General features: G+C 36.9%; 2 protein-coding genes across 5 annotated transcripts in view; one reads left to right on the top strand and one right to left on the bottom strand.

Annotated features, from left to right (window-relative positions):
- The first annotated feature begins 1,921 nt into the window (after positions 1–1,921).
- On the top strand, positions 1,922–5,557 carry LOC131689456 (elongation of very long chain fatty acids protein 4-like). Its single transcript, XM_058974551.1, has 3 exons — positions 1,922–1,933; positions 2,379–2,622; positions 4,494–5,557. The coding sequence occupies exons 1-3, from the start codon at positions 1,931–1,933 to the stop codon at positions 4,796–4,798; spliced, it is 552 nt and encodes a 183-aa protein (XP_058830534.1). The 5' UTR covers positions 1,922–1,930; the 3' UTR covers positions 4,799–5,557.
- Positions 5,188–25,513, bottom strand: part of LOC131689454 (uncharacterized) — a 37,608-nt gene continuing 17,282 nt past the window's right edge. For all 4 annotated transcript variants that reach the window (XM_058974548.1, XM_058974547.1, XM_058974550.1 and 1 more), the window contains exons 3-6: positions 6,524–6,723; positions 6,178–6,455; positions 5,895–6,067; positions 5,188–5,831 (exon numbers count right to left, since the gene is read on the bottom strand). In XM_058974548.1, coding sequence (XP_058830531.1) covers positions 5,743–5,831; positions 5,895–6,067; positions 6,178–6,455; positions 6,524–6,723 — 740 coding nt within the window. In that variant the 3' untranslated portion in view covers positions 5,188–5,742. The remainder of the gene's footprint in view (positions 5,832–5,894; positions 6,068–6,177; positions 6,456–6,523; positions 6,724–25,513) is intronic.

Here is a 25,513-nt window from a genome sequence, read left to right as displayed (position 1 = left end):
CTTATTTCCTTCAAAATGCATCCAACCGATTGTTTATAGGACAAATGAAGCCAAAGATATGAATAAAAGTTTATAATTGGTGATTTTTTTCTATGGAAAATTTTTCATGCACGATTATGACACGTCATACAAATTTTTTCATCAATACACACCTATGACACGTGTGAGTGCGACTTTTGTTTACATTTTTAGTGAAAACTCGCAACATAGTCAACCGATTTTCGTAATATTTGAGAGATTAGTACAGAATAGGTACAAGCATCAATTGTCTTCTCTGAATTGTTTCTATTATTTATAAGTTTCATGATATTCAATCTTAAACTTTAAAAATCGTTTTTCTCGAAATGTGCAAAATGGCGCTTGTCATAAGATAGCACAACAGCGACGAGCTGTCCCTAGCAAATGTAAAACCAATAATGTCCCCATGATCATGGTCCAAATTCATCATCATTGCATGGTGTTTTGATCATGTTTGGAACTGGTGCAACCCATAAAACACCATCACCATGGTCCGGAAGATCCCATTTAAAAACCATATTCTGGTATTTTTATGGGTTTTTGAGACCATTTCATGATTTTTTGATGGTTATAAAATATATTCATGGTATTTTTATTGTATGATGTTTGAACCGATAAGAATTTGCTCGGGGTATGTGATTTTTCATTGTGTGCATATCTTTCTACAAAAATACTGCATACGCATTATTTTTTGCAGCCATAACAGGGCAGAAATTTACCACACATAGACTGTTTGAGTAAAAAGTATTGTATTAGCAGTTATAAAGAGCATTAACGGTACACGGTAGCTCGGTCAGATTTCCATTCACTATTTATTGTTGGTAAAAACCATATATCATTCCACATGGTGTCTGTATACCAATTCATTTTTTTTTACTATCCAAATTCAATTGGAATTTCCTACATTTGAGTCTAAGGTTGGTAATCAATCTGGGTGATAAGTTTGATTGTTTTATTTCTACACCGCTTTTATGGTCACTCCCACATACCAGAAGTCCTATCTCATGCAATCCGATTGTTTGTACCTACGTTCTTAATTCTTCTCGTCATATAGCATATTGACTTGCCGGCCACTTCTAGGTTCAGTTGTTTGCATTTTGAGCGGGTTTCTACAACTTAACTGCTAAGCATGACTTGGCTATAATGGCACATTCGCATTAGGGATCATTCATAAATTACATAACACTCTTAGGGTGGAGGGGGTATAGCAAAATCTTAAATGTTGAGACATAGAGGGAATAGGGCGGTAGTTAGAACGTTACATAACATGTTTTTACTGAAGATTTTTTTTAAGGATTCGTAACTTACTAGGGGAGTAGGGGATAAAGAAATTTGTGACATGGGGTGAGGGGAGTCAATTTTTTGGCAATTTTTGCGTTACGTTATTTATGAATGGGCCCTTATAAACAACTCCAGTTGATGATAATTGATGAGATCATATAACGAAAATACATAGAGATAATTGAAATAATACCTATCTTTCACCGTGTTACCACATTGTCCTACTAACATTTTAACCTGACTTCACCATAATCGATGGGAAGAAACACAAGTTACATAAGATTAAACTTCTCATGCAAATATTGTGATAGCACTTAGCTGGAATTTAAAACTTACGCGATCGAATGGCTTGATGTTCGCAAACATTGTCGCCCGTAATGCGTAAACATTGACTTTTTCAGAACACCGCTCAATCTAACGGTATTGCACAGTGATTGGAAATGTCAAAATCGCAATCCTAATAGTTAATACACTAGATGCCAAACCATCAATTATATTTTCAGAGTGGCTTTGGAAAAATTGTTTATATAAATGTTCCGATAAACATCGAAAGTTCGCAAGAATCTTTTAGAGGTGTTCGCATCTGCTCAGGCTACTTTCTCGCAGGGTCCTCTTCATTCTTTCTATAACTATGGTAAAACTACAATTTCTTCGAAAAAGTTTTAAAGACGGGCGTAATAAGCAATAGATGCTGCTCAATATCATGGATATGGTTAGATGTCCTTAAATTTGTTTTTTTTATTATAACATTTTTCCAAACAAGAGTAGAAGTAATATCTTTTTTTCTTAGGTTTTCTAGAAATTGCATGTTTTCGGGGGAAATATTTTGATTGCAACGTGCTACAAAAATAGTAAATCAATTTTTAAATCTTTGGGGCTCTAACAGTGAATTCATTTTTACAATAAATTACATCGGTGTACTATAAATAAACAATTACACTCAAGTTTGAAAAAGTGCAACACTAACTACACCGATGTAGTACAACGTTATAAAAGAAAATACAATAAGAAAATACTTTTCCGCAACTCCAAATCGGTAAAACATACAATTTACTCACACCTAAACCATCAAATTACAGATCTTCTTCCTGGCCCGTCGAACAGACTTTTCCTACACCTGTCAGCCGGTAACGTTTGCCACCACTCGGACTGGCTATGAAGAGATGTACTTGTCCTACGCCTACTTGCTGCTTAAGGTACTGGATCTGGCAGATACGATGTTCTTCATTCTGCGCAAAAAGCAATCGCACGTGTCCTTCCTGCATGTGTACCATCACGCCATTATGGTTGCGATGACCTACGCCGGAGTACTGTTTGTGCCAGGTAGGAAAAATCACATTGCAGTTCGGTGGGATTGTTTGTGCTTGGAAATGAAACTGTGAAAGCCTAGTAACTGATAAATCGTTTGCTTGTAGTCATTTTCGTACTTAGCACATTAGACATCTAGGTTACATTCAAGATCTGTAGAGGGTCTAGCCGGGCACCTTAAGGGAGAGGTAAGGGTTTCAGCGTAAAAAAAAACATTTTTTTGCGATTTTTTTAGAATTTAGGGTGAAGCGAATCGATCAAAACTTCAGTACTTTATAATGTATAATTTCAATAACATTACGTAATTTTACTATCTGAAAATATTGACAAACAAGTTGGTGATGAAGCTTTTTGTCGAACTTCTCTGGAAAAACACGATTTGCGGTGTTAACTGCCATTCAAAAACTACTTAACCGATTTATTTCCTTTTTTATGTATAAAATATAAATACCTAATCCATACGTCGAGTTTTCCGTCTTGTTAGCGGCATTGTTTGTTGTTTCAGATGTGCTAGATCCTGGGGTAGATAATTCAACATGGTCAGGTGGCGGTAGTTGAACAAATGTTTGTGAATTAATAGAAGCGCTTGGAGTAGTGGGCAAAAAATCGATTTCTTTTTTGTCCGCATAATTGTTAGTATTGAACCTCTGGAATAGTCTCGCGCAATCTCGGTGGCTATGCTGAACTTCTTTTGTTTTAAGGGGGGTTAAGGGTTTCACCGTAAAAAAATCAGTTTTTTGTCAATTTTTTTAGAATTTTTTTTAGAAGCGAATTGATCAAAACTTTTGTACATTATACTACATCATTTCAATAACATTCTGTAATTTTTCATGCAAAAATATCTACAAGCGACTATAATCGAGATCGACGTTTCTGGAAAAACACGATTTGTGGTGTTCACTGCCATTCAAAACCTACTTGACCGATTCATTTCAAACTTTGCATACACATTCTATGTAAAAAATTCCTAACCTCTACGTTGAGTTTTTGAGATAATTAAGGGATTTTTTTACTAATAAAATGGCGGAATTGCTGTTTTTCAAGAAAAAAATTCGCAAATTTCATGAGTAAAAAGCTCCCTTAATTAAAAAATTATCCCAAAAACTCAACGTAGGGGTTAGGTAATTTTTTCATAGTATGCAAAGTTTGAAAGAAATCGGTAAAGTAATTTTTGAATGGCAGGTAACACCGCAAATCATGTTTTCTGCAGAGACGTTCTACAAAAAGCTTCGTCACCGAGTCGCTAATTGATGTTTTTGCATGAAAAAATTACAGAATGTTATTGAAATGATGTAGTATAATATACAAAAGTTTCGATCAATTTGCTTCACCCATCTTTCTAAAATAATTGATTATTTTTACGCTGGAACCCTTACCCTTACCCTTACCCTCGCGTGTTTTTTGCTATTACACACAGAAACAATTTTCGAAAAATTGACAGCGATAAAAATACAGTGTAAACAATACCCTCTAAACTACTTCTACCCATACTTTCAAGAGAAAATACCCAATGGATTATGTTTTTTTCGTGATGCAATTTGATGAGCGACGCCCTTTAATGGCGTTTTTCGCGAAACCGATTATTTTAACGCCCTTTAATGTTAGTGCCCTTGGCGGTGCCAACCTGGCCAACCGCACGCTATGGCTCTGACCATGCCTATCGTCTGTTATGCCTAACGTATTTATGCCTAACGTCTATTATGCCTAAACGTCCGTCCCAGCAAACACCAATAGCTGAACAAGCCTTTATTACGAGGGAAAAAGCTGAATAAGAACTGCTAATACTATTCACATCCAACTAAATTGTCTAATGGGATACACCCAGAAAATAGAGCACCGTGATCTTAAAATATTTTATCTGCTCAATTTATACTGTCTATCTACAGGTGGTCACATCTTCCTGCTGGGTCTGTGGAACACGCTGGTTCACGCTGTGATGTACTTCTACTACTATCTGTCGTCGTTCAAATCCCCGTGGGCGGCTTGGTTCAAGATGTACCTCACCAGGATGCAGCTGGCACAGTTCGTGCACCTAGGTATTCATTTCGGCCGGCCAGCTCTGTTGGGAATCGACTGTGGCTTTCCCCAGTTGTGGCACTGGATCGGTTTTGGACAGGCGATCTTCATTTTGGCGATGTTTACCGATTTCTACATCAAATCGTACGTTAAGATAGACAAGAAGCGTAGCTAGACTAGATTAGGTTAAGTCGTCTACACAAAAGGAAAACGAAATATCAGCTCGAAGCATTTATATATATCAAACCGAAACTAGTGAGGTGATTCAAACAATTGAATTAGAGCAGCACATAATGCCTTTGCTTAATGTATATTTGCATGCTGAAGAGGAAATTATGAAGCAATTCTGTGAGATATACTAAAGATTTAAATGAAAACTGAATAAGCATAAATAATTAAAAACGATACGATAAGAGTGATGAAAAAAACGAAGACAACAAGAACAAGATGTCAATTCAGAAACAAAGCTAGACTGATGCTGAGTTCTTTTTTGTATCCGGATGAGAGTAGGTTTAAACTATCACAATTTGGCGTCAACATACACTGTAAAAATTGTCAATGATATTGGTTCATTAAATATTTATTATCTAATCATTTGGTTTGGGTTTTGCGTTTTGTTTTGTGCTTCACATAACAAAAAATTTCCTTGATCGAACCTAGTGGTAGATAGTTTAATCAAACAAGCGTTAGCAGTTTAAATCTATCAACTAGATACAAATAATTATTTACAACATCTTCTTAAAATAAACAAATTACTAAAGCAAGTAACAATGTGCGTTAAATCGAAAAACTGAGAGTGAATTTCGTAACCTGTGCTAGCCGAGAAAATAGTATTATGACTTGTACAAAAAACTCATTTCAGTACAATGGAAGACATTAATTATTTATTGTAAAACATAAACGACGAATAAATATACAATGGCGGACGAGTAAACCGCTTTCTTTTAAATAGATTTAAGCGTCATATTTAGTCGTTCCCGTTGCTAGACTTGCAGCCTAACGATGAAATCTATCTGACTTTCTAAACAACTAATAAGACACTGGTAGTTACTAATACGGAGAAAAGTATCGACTATCGTTTTCAGAATTGTTTTCCCTAATGTAAAGCTGAAGGCGATGTTAAAATCTAACATTTCGAGACAATACTGCTGCGGCCAAGGCGTAGAACAGGGACTGCAGTGTCGATATGTTTACTCGGAAGGCAGCTCCTAAAATAGATGAAAAATTAGCAAATTCGTTTTAATTCTCTAAACCATGTTCCGAATACCAACCGTGAAACATTTTCTCTCGTTTTTTGGTATAGTTGGTCCCCGGTATCGACAGCTGACATTCGATTTCGGCATCTTTAGATTCGTCGTCCAGGATATGTTGCAGCACAACATCGTACGATCCTTGTGTGTGCTCCTCGGTGACTACAACTTCGCTGGTTTCCGATTCGTCGATGCTAGAAAAAAAAAATCAAACGCTTTTTAAAAAAAATCTTTTCAAACTTGATCGGCATAGTTCAAATAATATGTTCATAACTGCAACACAACCAAATGCGTCCTAACTTACAACAACGACAGCTCCGGTTTCGGAAAGATATCGCTCACAACACACGAAACCACCGTGCTCCCGTTGCTTTCCAGATAATACGTCAGATTGAAGTCCGTTTCCGGCACAACGATTTGTAGATGGGCCGTTTTCATTTCATTCTCGGTGAACGTCTGCACCGAACAGCTATAGTTTCCGGTAAAGTTCGCCACCGGATTAATCAGCTTCAAGGCACGATATTTCTGCAACCGGTCGTCCGATTTGGAGTACTCCAGATCGACATGACCCTTGAAGGTGGCCTGAAATTTAGAAGAAAAAAAATTCAATATAATCATCACATATTGACGACTTGCAAGCGAAAACTCACAAGGGCCACCGGCTTCTTGGAGGGAATCCACTGGTAGATCGGTAGGTTGTTATGCTTCCACTTTAGCACGAATCCTTTCGACTGATCATCTGCCAGCTCGTACTCGCAGTCCAGAATGAGATCTTTAGCAGGTTCATCACCTCGCGAAAGAGTGAACGATTGTGGCACGTCTAGGTTTGTGATCTGCAGGCATTGTGAGGCTGAAAAAAAATGTAAGAACGAAATAAAAATTAAAGCCGGTGGTCATAAAAATTCACTTGACGTCAAGCCATCAACATGTGATGAGCCATGATAGAAAAAACCGTAGATTCTCATCATTTAGTTTTGGGTTCGTTCCAAAAATCGTAGAAATCGGAAGGTTGATTACAGGGTTCACGAATATTGGCACGAGCTCATAATACTGATCAATAGAGATCCACATCAACAGCCAGTACTAGTTTAAAAATTCCCAGGAAATGTTTTCTTGGGTTTTGCCACTGCGCTCTTCACTTTTTACCTTTCTTTTAAAATAAAATGTGTCCCACTTAGAATCCGTCTCATAAAAGCAAGTATTTGTCGGCATTTACTTGAGGTAAGATCAATGTAATTCAGTGAATATTAAGGTAGTTTGTTATGTTTTCATTAAAAAATACTAAATTACTTCGAAGGCGTTCTGATGAACCTTTGTTTGAAATACCTACCATCGCTGCCTCATACTGGACTTGTCAACTTTAACAGATTTTTTTCAGCATCTAGCCATCCATGCAGAATCCTGAGTCGTCTTGCGAGTTTTCTTCAACTACCCTTGATAATTGCCTAATACTTTTCGATTGATCGAAATTGTGGGAAGTGGGATAGATAAATGAATTGTTGACGAAATTTATCGTTTTGCAACGGTACCACTAAAGTGCCTCACTGAATTTTTAATTCTAACAATAAAGCGAGAGACAACTTTATGACATACGAACTGTGGTAGGTTGGTCACTATTAAATCATCTCGTAACGAGGTGAGTTAGGAAAAGTTTATAGATTCTTTCCAAAGTAATTCTTAATATTCACAAAAAAATAAATTGGGTTAAAATTCACAAAAAATATATTTATCTATGGACCGATTTCTTCACCCTCGTATAACTTTTAAACGGCACCAGCACTTTTAAACCTTGCTTAAGCGTTAAGCGAGGGCGAAGAAATCGGCCCTATAACAATTATAGAATAGGGAAACCCGGGGCTATTCGGACTTACTTAAGCAAATCGCCCCTTTAGGTGGATAGATGCGAAAAAAGTTACCGGTCAAAAGTTCTAATAGTTAGTTTGAAGCCTCAGCTACATTTTGGTGCCATAAAAAGTTCATTTGCACCACTCAATGACAGCCCTAGGCGACGATTTGCAAACGTCTACGATTTTCCATTCTTTTACAATATAGAAGTAATTCGGACCTCCTTACGGGGCAATTCAGACCGCCATTTTTCTTTTATTTGTTTACAATGGAATTATGTTTACCTATAATTAGTTACAAGAGACTATCCTTGAGAAGCAAAAAAAAATGGCTTTACAAAAACTTAATCTGATATGTCACAGCTGTCGATTGGCGGCCCATGTATTTTCTTTGCTGTTGCGTGTGCAATGGTGTGCGCAGTCGCAAGCCGCTGAACGGTAGATGACGGAATAGAGGGTCTGAATAGCCCCGTACGCTCATAACGCACAAAAGTGGTGAGCGCCTCGAAAATATCTCTGTTTTCACCCAAACAAAAATCATTCCATAAAATAGGAGCCTCAAACTTTCCATAACACTTACCTTTTATTTTTTCTTGTTGCTTTAATCACGATTTTCATTATAATGATTTCTGTTTTGAGAATGGCAAAACAACGAAAAACGTTTTATCTACTTTCTACAAAGAACAAAGAATCAACTTCAGCTCTCAAAAGTAATGTTTCAGAATAGCGGTTCCACGAATATGTACGATAGTCAGAAAGTCTTGCTATTTTCTGAGAAATCGAGGGGGTCCGAATTGCCCCCACTGTCTTAATAGACCCGGGTTCCCCTACATAATAACAAAAAAATATTTCAGAAGTCTTTACGGTGAACTCAATGAATTTAACCACAATTTTTATTTATATTCGCGATTTACTTAAATTAGGCTAGCTCCTTTCTTCTAGTTCTAGTCATTTTTCGTCGGCTTTTCTGCTAGGAGGCCAAACACTCGAAGGAAGGTTCACGGAGTATCACGCCTGTATATGTTAGCCTTACTTACCCTACCGTTCAGGCTAGAGCCTTGCTGTTTCTTGCTGTATGCAGAAGCCGTCTCCACTCCACTCGGTCCATTGCTGCTTGTCGCCAGCCTCGCAGTCTTCGTAGTATCCGCAGGTCGTCCTCTATCTGGTCGATCCACCTTGCTCTCCGTGCGCCTCGTCTTCTTGTTTCTGTAGGGTCACCCTCAAGAACCATCTTCACCGGCTCGTCGTCCGACATTCTTTCGACGTGTCCAGCCCACCGCAAACGCCCTGTTTTTGCGGTATGCGCGATGGATGGTTCTTCCAGCAGCTGATGCAACTTATGGTTCATTCGCCTGCGCCACGTTCAGTCCTCCATCTGCACGCCACCATAGATGGTACGCAACACCTTTCGTTCGAAAACTTCAAGGGCGCGTTGGTCCTCCACGAGCATAGTCCAGGTATAGTCCAGGTCTCGTGACCATAGAGGACCACCGGTCTAATCAGCGTCTTGTAGACAATCAACTTCGTGCGGCGGCGAATTTTGTTCGACCGGAGCGGAGTCCAAAGTAGGCACGATTTCCCGCCAAGATCCGTCTCTGAATTTCTCTGCTGGTATCATTGTCGGCGGTTACCAGTGAGCTCAAATACACGAATTCGTCGACCATCTCGATTTCGTCACCGTCAATCCGAACTCGGGATGGGAGCTTCACATTGTCGTCTCTAGAGCCTCTTCCTCTCAAGTATTTTGTCTTCGAAACGTTCATGGCAAGTCCAATCCTGCTGGCTTCAGCCTTCAGTCTGATGTACGTTTCCGACATCGCCTCAAAGTTCCGTGCCATTATTTCAATATCGTCGGCGAAGCCAAGAAGCTGGACGGGCTTCCTAAAGATCGTGCCACTTGTGTCTATCCCCGCTCTCCTTATTACTCCTTCTAACACAACGTTGAACAGCAGGCACGATAGACCATCACCTTGCCGTAATCCTCTTCGAGATTCAAAGGGACTCGAGAGTGTCCCTGATACTCGAACAACGCACATCACCCGATCCATCCTCGCTTTGACTAATCGTGTTAGCTTATCCAGAAAACCGTACTCGTGCATATCTGCCATAGTTGATCTCGACCGATTGTGTCATATGCCGATTTGAAATCGATGAACAAATGATGTGTGGGCACGTTGTATTCGCGGCACTTCTGCAGAACCTGCCGAAGTGCCGCGAATGCAACGCGAATATTTGGACCGTGGTGGCTCGGGAACCCATAAATCCCGCTTGGTAGTGCCCCACGAACTCCCATGCAAATGGTGACAATCGGCGGCAAAGAATTTGGGAGAGGACCTTGTAGGCGGCGCTAAGTAGTGTGATCGTGCGGTAGTTGCAGCAACCCAACTTGCCACCCTCTTCGTACATTGGGCAAACGACACCCTCCATCCACTCCTCCGGAATAATCTCAAATTTTGGCGATTACCCAGTGCAGCACTCTAGCCAGTGTTTCATCACCGTATTTTAATAGCTCGCTGGGTAGTTGATCTACACTGGCAGCTTTGTTGTTTTTCAGCCGACCGATATCCTACTTGACTTCTTGGAGATCAGGGGCCGGCAGCCTAGCGTCTTCTGTGCCTGCTCCAAGATCCGTTGCCATACCGTTTTTGTGCTCTGCTGCTTCACCGTTGAGGTGCTCATCATAGTACTGCTTCCACCTCTCAACCACCTCACACTCGTTCGTAAGAATGTTGCCGTCTAAGTCCCTGCACATATCGGCTAGAGGAACGTAGCCTTTGCGCGAACTGTTCAGCTTCTCGTAGAAATTCCGTGTGTCGTTTACGCGGTACAGTTGTTCCATCGCTTCGCGATCTCGTTCCTCCTGTTGGCGCTTCTTTCTCCTGTTTGTATCGCTCCACATTCTGTCTCGTTCCGTGTTGCAGCATCCTCGCCCGTGCTGCATTCTTCTCCTCTATTAACTGCTTACATCCGTCATCAAACCAGTCGTTTGCTCAATTCGGAATCGCTGTACCTAGTGCCGCCATAGCAGTACTTCCTATGGCGACACGGATCTCCCTCCAACCATCTTCAAGAGTAGCTACGCTCCTACCGCTGTGCGTAGTCTTGGGCAACCCCGGCGTTCCGAGGTTGCGGGATGTTGAACCTTGGCGTCCAATTACGACGAGTGTTGTACACGTACGTCGAGAGTATTGAGCGCATGCATACTGCAACTAGATAATGGTCCGAATCAATGTTCGCACTGCGGTAGATACGAACGGTGGTGATATCAGAGAAGAATCGCCCGTCGATTAGGACGTGGTCGGTTTGGTTTTCGGTACGTTGGTCAGGTGATCTCCAGGTGGCTTTGTGGATATCTTTGCGGGGGAAGAAGGTACTTCGGACTACCATGCCACGGGAGGATGCGAAGTTCACGAATCGTTGGCCGTTGTCATTCGATACGGTGTGCAATCTTTTTGGCCCGATTACCGGTCTAAACTTTACTTCCCGTCCTACCTGAACGTTCATATCACCGATGACGATTGTCACGTCCCATTGCAAACAGCCGTCGTACACCTCCTCCAGCTTCGCATAGAACGCTTCCTTCTCGTCGTCGGGTCTCCCATCGTGTCAGCAGTGTACGTTGATGATGCTGTAATTGAAGAAACAGCTTTTGATCCTCAACTTACACATCCTTGCGTTGATCGGAGTCGATCCAATCACGCATTGACGCATCCTTCCCAGCACTAAGAAGCCGGTTTCCAGCTCGTTGGTGGTGCCACAGCTCTGGTAGAATGCAGCCGCTTTTCCATACCTTTTTGTCCTGTCAAGCAAAGTTCCTGCAGTAATACGACTTCAAATTAGCGTGATTGGAGTTCGTCGTAGATTATCCTGTCGAAAGCTGGAAAGCAGAGTGACCTACAGTTCCATGTTCCGAGCTGCCAATCGTAGTCCTTATTTCGTCGCGTAGGTCTTTGCCGATTGTTTCGATTCGTATTTTTTTCTGCATTGTTCTTAACGGTTAATTTTCCAGGCCGGCTTGTTGGGCCTTCCCTAACCCCCTGTCTCGCCGGAGGACCATCGTGTCAGCTCTGTTTAGAGTCCCACGCTGACACGAGAACGATACATCAGCTACCCCTAACATGGATAACAGACGCTGTTTTGAGCCGCACCTAACATGGGAAGCAGACGCTCGGATGGACTCACCCTCCGAAAAGAAGAGCCCCCCTTCCCTGTCAGCATACGACCATGCACTATGCTATATTTTACCCTAAGGGAAAAAATTGGGTAAACACCAAAATTTCACACTAAGGCGAAAATTTTTGGTATAACCAGTCTTTTGTGCATGAAGGACACAAATCCAAACTAATGCGGTAACAGCAACAGCATTAAATAATGCGATTTTACCAAACATTTCACGGTTTTCTGAATCAATATTATTCTTATTTAAATCAATAAAGTTCTTATTTAAATCAATAAAATACTTGTTTCAATTCCTTTCTATAAACACATTCATTTGATGGATTTTATTTCTTTTGGTTAGTTAATTTTTGTAATATATAACTAATATCAATTATGTTATCATATCAGTTTTAACCTTTTATTTCATTCAGCATTCTTTTTATTAATTTTATTCATTTGAGTCCATTTTGTGCTTTATTCGTTTTCTATTTTATTCTGATCAGTTTATTCGTTTCGTGAATTTTATTCATACCATTCATTTAACTTATATTATACACTATTTTCATTTTATGCATATTATCCATTTTTTCCAGGTCATTCTTTCATTCAGTAATTTAACTTTGACAACCTAATTTTTTATTCATTCATTCTTTTCATTTCGCCCAAATTATCAATTTGGCATAAATTAATTTATCCTGTTATTTTTATAACTGTTTCATATTGCTCAGTTTTTTCATTAATTTTTCATTAATCATTGAATTCGATTTATTTCGTGTAGTATTTCTTCATTTTACTAGAGCTATTTATTTTCTTTATTATATTGATTTTATGATTCTTATCCAAATTTTTTTCCATATTTTATTTATTCTATTCATATCATTTATCTTTTTGTTTTATTCTATTTTTATTCATTCATGTATTTCATTTAGTCCATTTTTTCGTTTCATTCACTTCATATATTTTATTAATTTTATTTATTCTATTCATTTTATAAATTTTATTCATTATATTAATTTTCTTAATTTAATTAATTTTATTATTTTTTTAGTTAATTCATTTTATTCAGTTTTGTTTTTTTAATTTCATTGATTCTGTTCAGTCATTCCATTTATTCATTTCATCCAATGTTAGTTTGAATCAATTTAATTTTAAATCATTTTATATTGTCTAATTTTTGGCTGAACTAATTTGATTTATTAATTCTATTAATTTGATTTATATTAATCATTCTACCTATTTTATTATTTGATAACTTTATCAATTTTTCGCCTCAATAATTTTTGAATTTCAATTTTATAAATCACTAGCTAATACCCATCGCGCGTTGCTGCGATTTTCAACGAAATAGTAGGAAAATACAATTTGTTCCGTAGCGCCATATATATATATATATATATATATATATATATATATATATATATATATATATATATATATATATATATATATATATATATATATATATATATATATATATATATATATATATATATATATATATATATATAGATTTATATATAGATAGATAGATAGATAGATAGATAGATAGATTTTCCATAATTTTTATTAAGTGTTTTCGAGGTATTGTTCGTTCATTCCACCACGAGTTGGGTGCCTACTTCGTATGAGTTCTGTAAACTAATGAATGATCTAACAGTTATATGTGTTACTATGTTTTAATTGCCGCAAGGTTGTACTGTATCAATTTTGTTGGCTATTTTCGGCAAATTTAAGACTAAGAGAAACGGAAGCAATGAAATTGAAAAACGTATAGGTATTCTAGAAGGAACTTCCTAGACATCACTCGGGACAAGCCAGTCGTTTATGTTCAGGAAAAACGTATGACTTTTTGGATGCTAGTTTAGATTTAGCATCTAACTGGTACCAAGAAGGTGCTAGTTACTGATGAGAATCCGAAACGCTAAATACTAACTAAGTTAGGTATTGTGCCCTTTCGCACTAAAACTGGTTGACACCAATTTTTTTTTATTTTGCTTAAAAAATTGTTTTTTTTTAATAAAAATTCTATAGGTAAACATAATTCAATTGCAAACCAAAAACAATTACCACTGCATTGTAAAAGGATGGAAAAAAGTAGAGTTTTGCAAATCGTAGCCTAGCGCTGCCTTGAAGAGGTGCAAATAAATTTTTATGGCTCCAAATTGTAGCTGAGATTTCAAACAATTAGGACCGACAAATTCTTTCACATTTACATACTTAAAAAGGCGATTTGTTTAACTGGGTCCGAATAGCCCCGGGTTCCCCTATCAATCAATAAAGTCATTTAAAAAACTTGATAACTTTTTTCATTTTTTTTTTTTTTTACCATTTTTTTGTTAACCATTTTTGTTAACGACCTATTGAGTTAATTTGTCAACAGTTTTTTCGGCATTTAATTAGCAAGGGACTGGAAGGTGAAGTATATTTTTCAATATTTAGAGCCATAGTACTCAAGGGAGAGCAAGGTGTTGAAAGGAGAAAGTTTTAGAAAAGCGTGGAAGGATCATATATGCAAGCTTAGAGCTCACCGGCGACTTAACCCTTTGTCTGCTACCGTAGTGGTCAGGGTCTTTTGGCATTAGAAATGCGAATCACCTGAGTCTACGGCATGTCCGAACAAGCGTAAAGTAACTTGTTACTTCATGCTGTCGGAACCGACCTTCTTCTAGTCGGTTCCGACAGCATGAAGTAACAAGTTACTTTACGCTTGTTCGGACATGCCGTAGACTCAGGTGATTCGCATTTCTAATGCCAAAAGACCCTGACCACTACGGTAGCAGACAAAGGGTTAAGTCGCCGGTGAGCTCTAAGCTTGCATATATGATCCTTCCACGCTTTTCTAAAACTTTCTCCTTTCAACACCTTGCTCTCCCTTGAGTACTATGGCTCTAAATATTGAAAAATATACTTCACCTTCCAGTCCCTTGCTAATTAAATGCCGAAAAAACTGTTGACAACTTTTTTCATTCTCTTGCTTTAATGCATTTGATTATTTGAATTTGATTTGTTTTATTGATTTTCTATAATTTATTTAGTTTTTCGGAGGTTTTGTCCGGGCAGGACTCGAAATTTTATCCATCCCACTTTTTTGAGTTTCTACTTGGCATGAGTTATGCAAACGAATGAATGATCCAACCGTGATATGTGTAAGAAATGTCTCATCACACTTTTAGGTGAATTAAATCGGTTTTTATGGAAAAATCTCTGGAAAAAAATTATTTCTAAATCTTCGAAAATATACAATAATACCAAAAGTGGAAAAAATTGTCTTTACCAGGAGGCATGTTGGTGGACTTGACTTATTCGTACTTATGCTGCCTAAGCTCGACCCCCACCAACAGAAGACAAAAGTTAAGCCCGTAAGGTATTGACTCTGTCCTAATGACCTTGCCACTTCTAGTTTTCCGATCTCTATACTTCACATCCTTGCTCTCACTTGAGTACTATGGCTCTAAATTTTCATAACTTTCCCTATTCAGAAACCTCTAGCTAATTGAATGTCGTTAAAATGTAAAAAAAGTTATTAGAAACATTTAAGTTGCAATACGTCCGAACAGTCGATACCGAAGATTTTAAAATAAAATAAGTAAAATAAATAAATGAAAAACCCATTTATTAGCAAACGATTTCCTTATTGCAGCCGTTTTTCATGGCAGCTGTTCTATACAGACACACCCCCGTTTACGGAAGTGAGGGATTGAGAAGCGTTCCATCTTGTTGCATTCGAGTGATTGATCGAAGCTCGAAAGCATGCCGAGTGGTGGTCTAAAAATAAATCATTATTTAATAATTTTTGCGAATGTGCTTCGCGGTGTCCCCGTAAAATCCGTTGAAACGAGTAGGAAATCATCCGAATCGGATGATGAATGATAGTGGTTAAATTGGTGATATGGCGGCTGTCTAGAATATTCGTTAACCCATTATATCCTAGCGTATGAAATTTCATACGCAGAACTCTCCATCGTTTAACGCGTATTTACCGCAGAATTTTGGCATCTAACTGCTTTATTATTGCGCTAATGGGATCATTGCACCTCATAATTCATTATGAAACAAAACAACTGCCATTTTTTATAATTTTTTTTACATTTTTGAACCGTGTATAGTTGGGGCAAATGGCGGCTGAAAAGTAAGCAATACATTTAATTGAATTGTATTGTTGGAATTCGTGCTAATAATTCCATTATGTGACAAAACGTTCCTAAAGGGGTAAAAGGAGTGTTGTCTATCAGAAAATCCGAAGAAATATGTCAAACAACTTAAAATTTGTTGTTTTTATTTAGGCGTACGAATTTTTTTGCACGAGATATTTTCATTCTCAAAAGCATTTTAAGCGGTAATTTTATTTTTCCCATAATCTTTGACACATTTTTTGGTGGAATTGAAGATATCACTGCATTTGGCTCACTTTTTGAAACCCCTGGGTTATAATGGGTTAAGGGTATTATTGCATATCCACGATTTTCTGCTTGTTACTTGTTTTTAATAATTTTATTTTGAGCGCAGCAATATGGAGCGAAAATATGTTGATGGACATATGAAAACTTATGGTGTTGAGGTGTGCTAAAAGGTTCTGAAATTTACTCGTAAAATAATAAAAAGCCTCTCATGCAAGGAAACAACGCGAAAATAAAATGTTTAACCGCCTTTTAAATCGGCAACCCAACCAGTTTATGAAACTGGGTTAAAGAGGATATTTGTGTTCAATATATTGTGCACAAAATAGTGATTCAAATTATGCAGATTCCTTTGAATTGCGAAACAATGAAACGATGACGAAGAAATACAGTAAACATATGTTTAGATGTTGCTTAACTGCCTATGTTCAGAGGTTACATTACCATTCTTTGAGAATTCTGGCAACTGTTGCGTGAAATGACCACAGATAATGTTCGGATGTTCGTGATTTCCATAAGGGGCCATGCATAAATGACGTAGCATTTTGGGGGGTAGGGAGGGTATACCAAATTTGTGACGAAGTGTGACGAGGGGGAGGGTAGGGTCAGAAGTTGTGCGACGTAGCATTATGTTTAAAACCCACTGTTTAGAGAAAACAATTTAATGATCCTCCATTCCCAAGAGAATTAATTTAAATTCAAACAAGTTACTTTTGATGCGGTTTTTCATGAGGTAAATTTTACGATTCGCAGAATTTCAATTTCAAGTTCGCAAAAATACGAAAAGATTTTGTATGCGGATTAAACTTGCTACATTAGTTAGCTAATGTTGCTAACTAGTAGACTTAGTTTGGAAGCTGAAACAAATTTTCACTTCGGAATCAACCAAACTAAATTTAGTAATTTAGATGAACGTATGCTTCTTATAATCATTGGCAGGTACAGGATTGAGAGAACTTCTCTTCATGCTGCCCTTGACATATAAAATTCAAAACAAAACTATCAACACTATATTTGTGATGAAATGGGCTTATCTTGCACGTAATTTGCTGTTATAATGAAAATGTTGATAAAAGTCGTCAAACATTTCGAAAGGACATGTATTTAAAATAATTGAAAAACATGTATTTTTTTCATCACCCGGTCGCTTTGCATAGGACGAAGGGGAGGGGGTAGGTAAATGCTACGTTATTTACGAGGGGGAGGTTAGAATTTTGTGACCAAATGCTACGAGGGGGGAGGGAGGGGTCAAAAATCGCTGAAAAAAGGCTACGTCATTTGTGTACGGACCCTAACATATTTAGGCCAACTTGTTCTAATTTTCAGGTTAGGTGTGGTCCGGGAAATAGCGTGACAAAGGACTACAAGTTCAGCACAACCCGCGACAATGGTGATGGTCAAGTGGAAAAAGCTTCGCTTCCCATTATGACACGATAGCATCAGGCTTCAGGCGTTGTCCTCGGTGACAGCTGATTTATTATATTGTTGCTTCACCACCACCACCACCATCGTTATTAATTTCCCAGCTGGCTGTTGACTAGCGGAACCCCACAAGCAGATTGATCAGGCTCGCGGTATATTTATTCTACCATTAGTGGAATTTCCGCACGTCCGGGTCTTCGGTTCTCCATGCGAGGGATGAGACTATACTTGTATTTTTAGCTCAACGAACGATTTCAGAAAATTGCACTCGTTGCGATCCGCATCGGAACGGTTTCATCGACAGTCAAGTGAACTACATATAGTGAAACTAAACAACATTAGCCTCAAATCTCAAAGAGTGCACATCAAACATGTTTACTTCAGACCACTAAAGAATAGCAAGTGAAGCCGAGTGTGGCGGACCAGTGATGCGGCAACTTCTGGGCTCGGGAGTAGTCGGGAAATCCTTGACGCTAGCCAGTCATCATTGTAAACATATCACATTTAGAGTGGTGGCCGCATTTCGTGTAGAGAATAGGTACACGCTTTGGGGCAAAGAGTCACTGACGAAGCGTCAAAACCCGAATTGAGAAGACAGCTAAACCATGAATTACTTTCAACACTGAGCGAGGCGAATTTATCCCGACAGATTCGACACTTGTCAAATTGTGCCTAGCGGAGCATACTATTAAAAAACATTTCTATCATCGCCTAATTATGAAGATAGTAACAATGAACTATCCACCCTAGGGAGAAAAGAATATGTGGATTCTGGCTTTCCTCGAATATTTTTTTGGCAAACTTCCCTAAAAACATCAAAACACGTGTGAATTTTGTCGAAACATCGGCTTCGCTACGGTCAACCCAAAATCTGTTGGTGGCGCGCCTAAAATTAAGTTCATTACGTAAGGTCGCTCTACGGGCACCGCGACTGTTTATTTACGTTAGTAGAGCACGAAATGTAAAGAAAATTTCGAATATTTATTATGTGTAGGCAAGTTCACGCTTCCTTCCCGTGTCGTTTTTCCTGATCTTTTTGCTTTGGTAAAACATCAAATAAAGGCGTCATCGCGGGTAATTCAACGGTTGTGATAAAAAGCAGACAGCAGACAGGTTTCCATTCCTTTTGTAAGTTTATCATTTTATGTGAAGCAGTACATAACATCGTTGAAATTTAATTATACCGAAACGGGATGGAGTACCATTTATATATTATCTATTGCTTAATGTTTCTTCCTTCGTTCGCCTTAATCACAATTTCCACAGTTCAATTACATTGTTTAATTAAATTATTTAGTTCGATCTACTGTTGATACTGCTCAAATTGTTGATATAAACGAAGGAACCCTAGCTATTTAATTGATGATAATTAACTACAACACTACTATTTAGATTTGGAAAATTGATTTGAAATGAGCTTTTTACGATGCCACAAAAAGAGGCTGCTCCCAAACCGATTTCACAAGAGTAATTTTTCAAAAGGGCGATTCTCAAGAACGATTTGCCCCCTTAAAACCCTTATAGCCGTAAGCTCAAAAGCGTACTAACTGTTTTTAAACCGGACTAACTTTTAAACCGGCCTAAAATATTTGGTTAGCTTTAACCAAACGATGCCGTCATTTATATGGCTGCGTTCTGATCTGCGATACACGACAATGTTAAAAACAATGAATTCAAGTTAAAGAAAATGAGTAAATTAGACAATACGGTGAATTATTTTTCATCCCGATATTTTCTTGCATTAAAATAACATTTCTTCGTTATATGTTTCGTTCCATAGCGTGTGAGAACAAATTTGTCAACTTATAGCCGACATGTTTCTGAACTCAGAACTTTAACTTTGCCGGATAGTTGATAGTTCACTCCAAAAAATAATGAAATTTGAACGACATGTAAATCAATACGAATGTAAATATACAAAACTGGAATCAAAAATTTGATTGAAAATTAAGTTGAATTCGATGCACTCAATTGGAGCATTAAAAACCATACGATTTTACATTTTCATTCGTGTAATATTACATGTCAATTTTTTCACAGCAATGTTGGATTAAAAACACATTAAAGTGCATTGCTGTCCAGTTTAATGAAACTGTAATTTTCAATCAACGTGTAAAATTGTACTAAAATTCGTTGAAGAAGGTTCGACAAGTTGTGTGTATTTGTGTTGGAACTTAGTTTTACATTTATAATCATGCTCCAAATATGTGCATGAAAATAAATTTAAAATTGCAAAATATTTGTTTCTGTGTTGGTCGATGATGTACATCATTTTGTAGTGATATTATTAATATTCAAAGCACAAATGAAAATAAATTGGTGTACATATGCATGATTTCATTCAGTTCGAATACAAGCTCGTCGAGTTTGAGGTGGTTGAACCATCGGTTGTAACTGGTGCTATGATAGTTATTTTAAACTTTCATTGAAAAATTATTTGAAATATTTCAATTTTAATGCAAAATGAACTAAAAATGTAGAATGACACGATACCAATTATAAAGATCACACTCTGCGAATTAAAACTGTACACGTTTTTACATTTCTTATAAAAGAAATGTATAGAATTCGCTCAAACTTTCAAGATTTTTTCCGAGGCCCGGAGGGCCGAGTCTTATATACCAATCGACTCAGCTCGACGATTTGGGACAATGTCTGTGTGTGTGTGTGTGTCTGTGTGTGTGTATGTAACGGACAAATTCTCATTCGTGTTTCTCAGCAATGGCTGAACCGATCTTATCCAAACCAATTTTAAATGAAAGAACTAAAAAACAGTATGAACGCTATTAATTTGTTTTTGATTCTGATAGTTAGTTTCCAAGATATGAATGTTTGAATGCGTAAAAATGGCGTTTTTTGCAGTTTTTTTAAATTATCTGCCGAAATTGACAATATAGATTAACAATTTATATATTTTAAGACAGATTTAACGAATACCTTTCGAACAAGCTATAGATTGTAGAAATCGGACTATTATCAAAATAGATATTTAACATTAAATTCGGACGAAAGATTTTTATCATTTCCCATTGCCAGAAATATGACCAAAAACATATAATCTATTATTAACGCCAAAACGGCTTATTTTAGGTCAATAGTATCTTCAGAGAATTTAATGGAGGTAATATGGTCTTTCTTTTGGAATTGTGCTTTTGCTGATTAATCCCCCTATGAGTGAGATATTTGCACAAATTTTCTTGGAAGTGATTATATCGAAATGATGTCTTCAGAAAATTTGTAGCTCTTACTTTTGCGAATAACTTTACTTAAGACTTTAAATATCTATTTTGAATACTTTAAAAGTTATGGCTTGTTGTTTGTTGATTACTCTTTCTCGCCTATTTATTGTTCAATATAGTAATAATCCATTGAAATAAGCCAAACATTATTTCGATAAAACGAATTTTGTATTTTATTTTACTATCTACAACCGATAGAAATAATCACCGAACACTTCCAAGTTGTCTGGAAGGAACTTGATAACTTATCAGTACAAAAATGTTCATTTGTGCGAACCTTCTGACTGCAATTTTTCTAACTTATAACCATCGGATCCATCTGAAACATATCGGAAAATGAAAAGCGAAAAAAATAACTCCAAGCAACGGCGTAGCCAAGAGGAGGTTTTGGGGTTTAACACCATACAACACCCCCCCCCCCCCCACAACACCCAAAAAATATTGGATTGAAGCTGAAAATTTATTGATGCAGACTGATTTAATTCAATATTACAATAACAATTATCTGATCCGTAGATTGATAACCTGTTGTTGTTAACATCATTAGGACTTTTGATAAATTGTCGGAATGGGGTCCTGATATGTAACTGATCTATTGGTCTTGATTTCACAGTTGTCTAATTGCATCAATATCAAATTCCTGCCTGAAAACATTCCATTAGAAAATTCCAGAGTTCTGTAATCAATCATAATCCTCAGATTTCTTTTCAAATTGAACTCGCTTTTGTAGAGATGTACTATAATAAGGGTCTTTATTTAATAGGAAGCGAAGTTAAAATTGATTTAATGTCTATGAAACATAGAACTGCTCACCAAAAAATGCATAACTTTCAACATTTGCTAAAAATGTTTTTGCCTTTCTCATTCACTCTAAAATTCGTCAATCTAATCCCGACCCGGAGAGCCGAGTGTCATATGCCAATCGACTGAGTTCGTCGAGATCGGAAAATGTCTGTGTGTGTATGTGTGTATGTGGAAAAAAAATGTGACCTCTGTTTCTCAGAGATGGCTGGACCGATTTGCACAAAGTTAGTCTCAAATGAAAGGTACAACCTTCCCATCGGCTGCTATTGAATTTTTTATTGATTGGACTTCCGGTTCCGGAGTTACGAGTTGAAGAGTGCAATCACACAGCAAATTCCCATATAATCTGAAATAAAAATTTTCAAAATCAAATTTGTATTTTCGATGCCAAATGACTTTAAAATGCATGAAACATTGAGATGTTTGACAAAAATTGACTTCTTTGGACTTTGGTACATTTTTGCCTTTCTCATATAGAAAGGTTATGCAATCACTCTAAAAATCGTTAATCATACCGGCCCAGAGAGAGTATGCAGTGAGGGGTTGCTACTTTAAAATTAAAACTTATTTAAAATTTCTTAACAAGTTGAAAATTTTCGGCAGGACCTGGACCTCCCGGATCTTTCTCCATGAGCCGCCGCTGGTTTCAAGCGATGTTTCAGTATCACATAGTATCTCAAGATCGTGGCTGTCGATCCATTGTATGTATGTGCAAATCGTACTGAACATGTAATATTCATTTCCACCATTGTATTGAACATAACCAGCCATGGAATCGTAGTCTGGACAAATAAGACAAGCACAATTGCACCACTAGATGGATTAAAACAGGTTTTTATTTTGGGAATGTGTCGAGTTGAGACGAAAACGTAATATGATTAATAACGAGGATAACACTTTCCGAATGTAGAGAGAAATTTATGAAAAATTACGATTTACATTCGACTCTAGCAGGTTCTGATCGATTTTGATGAGCATTTGATTTTTGTTGTATGACCAATTGTATGTATAGGTCAAATGTTTAAAAACAGTAATTTAAGGTCAAGATAACATCATTTTGAAACCGCAAATTTCGGAGGTTTAGTATCTTCGATGAGTTTTACAAACGTTAAACAGCGCATTATTTGATAAAATAATTTTGACGGTATATCGTCCAAGAAGTATGTATGGTGAATTTTCTCAGGTTAATATTCATGACTACAATAAAGTCTCAACAAATTCGCTAAAGATACGAACCTTGTTACTATTTTCTGTAAAATAATTCTGCATAATTTTAAAACTTCAAAAATTATGGTTTCGGAATTATGCCGTTTGGACAGTAAGATCGATTTTCACCAAACCCCCACCAAACCGAATTTCTGGCTACGCCGCTGACTTCAAGTAAGTAGAAACAAAGTCGTTCTACACTCGTTCACAGAAACTTCTTCGAACGCTGAATATCTATTATAATACATTGACACCCCAATTTTATCAGCCAAATATGAATTGCCAAATATGTTTTTTTTATTGCATCGAACTACAACAATTTTTAAGTAGCTTTCAAGGGGTTATTTTATAGACTTCTTCCAAAATTTGGCGAACCTATTCCAATTCGTATACCGTTTCGTTGCAGATAGAGAAAATACTGAAATTTTCAGCTTTTTTCCTACACAATATTACGAAAGCTTATTAAACAATTTTTCCTAATAAGTTTGTGAAAATTATAAACTATTTGAAATTTTTTAATAGTTTAATTTTTTATTTAACCGTGATTTTTTAATAAATAGTGACCGTCGCTTCACAACGTAGTCTATTTTTCATGGCTTGCGGTGAGCACGATCTCTCGAATTGCTGAAATGAAAATTATGGAATAGAAAATAATTTTTAGTTTTACAGATTTAACTCGCCGCGCAGATAGCTCTGAATTAGACCCGCTGGTGCCCTAAGACGATTTCGCTAGATTTTCGGAGCACTGTGCACCCAGTGCATTAACGCAAGTGACGGAAGGCTATCGAAAAGTTTCGTGAAAATGAAAATTCCAGTAATGATGATGATTTCCCCAAACGGTTCGTTTTCGAGAGGTTTTTATTTGTTCTTTGGCATTAGGATTAGCGATAATAATTCAAATCAAGGATACTACTGGGAAGTCACCTTTAGAAAAAGTCGATGTCGAAGTAAAATTTGGAACTATGCACGCATGCACTTCAGAGATAGCGTGACATCAGGAGCTGCGATTTCATTTCAACGCTTTTTTGTGAAAGGGGCGATACTCACAAATGTAAACATAAGGCTTTTTTCATACATGCGAATGATAAATAAATAACCCCTTTAGGAAAATTCAGTTTTCCCACCACAATTTAGATATTTTATTAACAGAGCATTAACGATAATTCTTGTCCATGGGCCATTTTTTCGCTTTCCCATTGATTTGGTTTGAGATTTCTAGCACTGATGTTGTCCTATGCTGATTTGAGCGATTCTCTGAGTCCTGCCACTATCCCATGTAGTATGTGTTATCAAAAACATCGCGAAACATCAAGTTCTAAATGTTCTCAAACGATATAATATCCGAAGAGAGTGATAAGAGTTATAAGAAATGTCTCATCACACTGTTAGGTGGATTAAAAGCGTTTTTTCAGCAAGGTTTAAATAAAAAGTAAACAAAGGTCAAACAAAAAATTAAACTTTGGCAGAATGACCATTTTAAATTCACAAGTGTTATATTTCATATTTTTGTTTGCACTGTGACAGACAGAGAATATAGATGTATTTCTGTAATGCATCAATGCAGATTGGAAAGATTTTATTTGCTAATAAAATTTCTACGAATTTATGAATAAAATAATAAGTACATTAAAACAGAAATTGAAGTTTTCAGCATCCTAGCAATATATTTTTACGAACACCCAGTAACTATTTGTGCCATTTATAAACAATTCCCCTTTGAACAAACTTAAAATTACGACAACTGACAGAATCTTATATCTGTTTAATTATTTCAAGAGTTAATTAATATATTAATCTGACGGGTTAGTATGTCGTAATATTTTCTGATTCGCCGCTCAAGGTATATTTTTGAAAAGTAGATAAGTAGAGTAGATATATGTACCGGTGATTCAGAACTATTGAAGCATATGCCAGCAATTGAAACCAATATATTGATTACCGTTGCATTCGCGATTAATTTCAAAATAATTTGCATTTAGATGTTTTATGAGAGCTTGTTCTTATTGGAACAATGCACATATTTAAAATCTGATATTTAATCTTAGCTTAGGGTATTTGCGGAGCTAATTATCAGCTGTTAACATTCAATTGATAATTCGATTTGTTAACCAGGAGTGTAAATAAGAAAACTCATAAAATACTGAATTTTACTATTCATATCCGATTTTCATCTATTTGGATCTATCCCCTAGAAAAAAAAACTAATTTTCTATCGTTATTTATTTTCTTTGCTGTGTGATACGATAGATATATAGGCAATAATTCGTGAAAATATGTTACTTGTTCTCAAAGCGATGTGCAAAAAGAAAAGAATCAAGACAATTATTATTGCAGTTCTGTTTGCAATTCTCAAAAACAACTTCGATCTGAATATGAATTCGAATCGATTCAATTTATCCAAACATGCTCTACTGTAACCCTTTGATGTGCAATTGGAATCAAGCGTGTAGAGTGAAGGAAAGAACGAGGAAATCGAAAATGCGCGTAGATATAGTTCGACGGTGCTTGTCTTTCCTACCTGATCAAACTGGCTTCCTTATTGTCATCTTTATTGCGAGCAAAGAGAGCCA

Source organism: Topomyia yanbarensis, chromosome 3 (genome assembly GCF_030247195.1).
Source record: "Topomyia yanbarensis strain Yona2022 chromosome 3, ASM3024719v1, whole genome shotgun sequence".
NCBI classification, from domain to species: Eukaryota; Metazoa; Arthropoda; class Insecta; order Diptera; family Culicidae; genus Topomyia; species Topomyia yanbarensis.
The sequence above is the reverse complement of the archived record's forward strand: the minus strand, read 5'-3'. Positions and strand labels throughout refer to the sequence as shown.

Bases quoted from the DNA above. Each gene is read 5' to 3' on its own strand.
- LOC131689456 (XM_058974551.1), top strand. The intron at 2,623-4,493 runs GTAGGAAAAATC...GTCTATCTACAG, and splicing joins CGGAGTACTGTTTGTGCCAG to GTGGTCACATCTTCCTGCTG.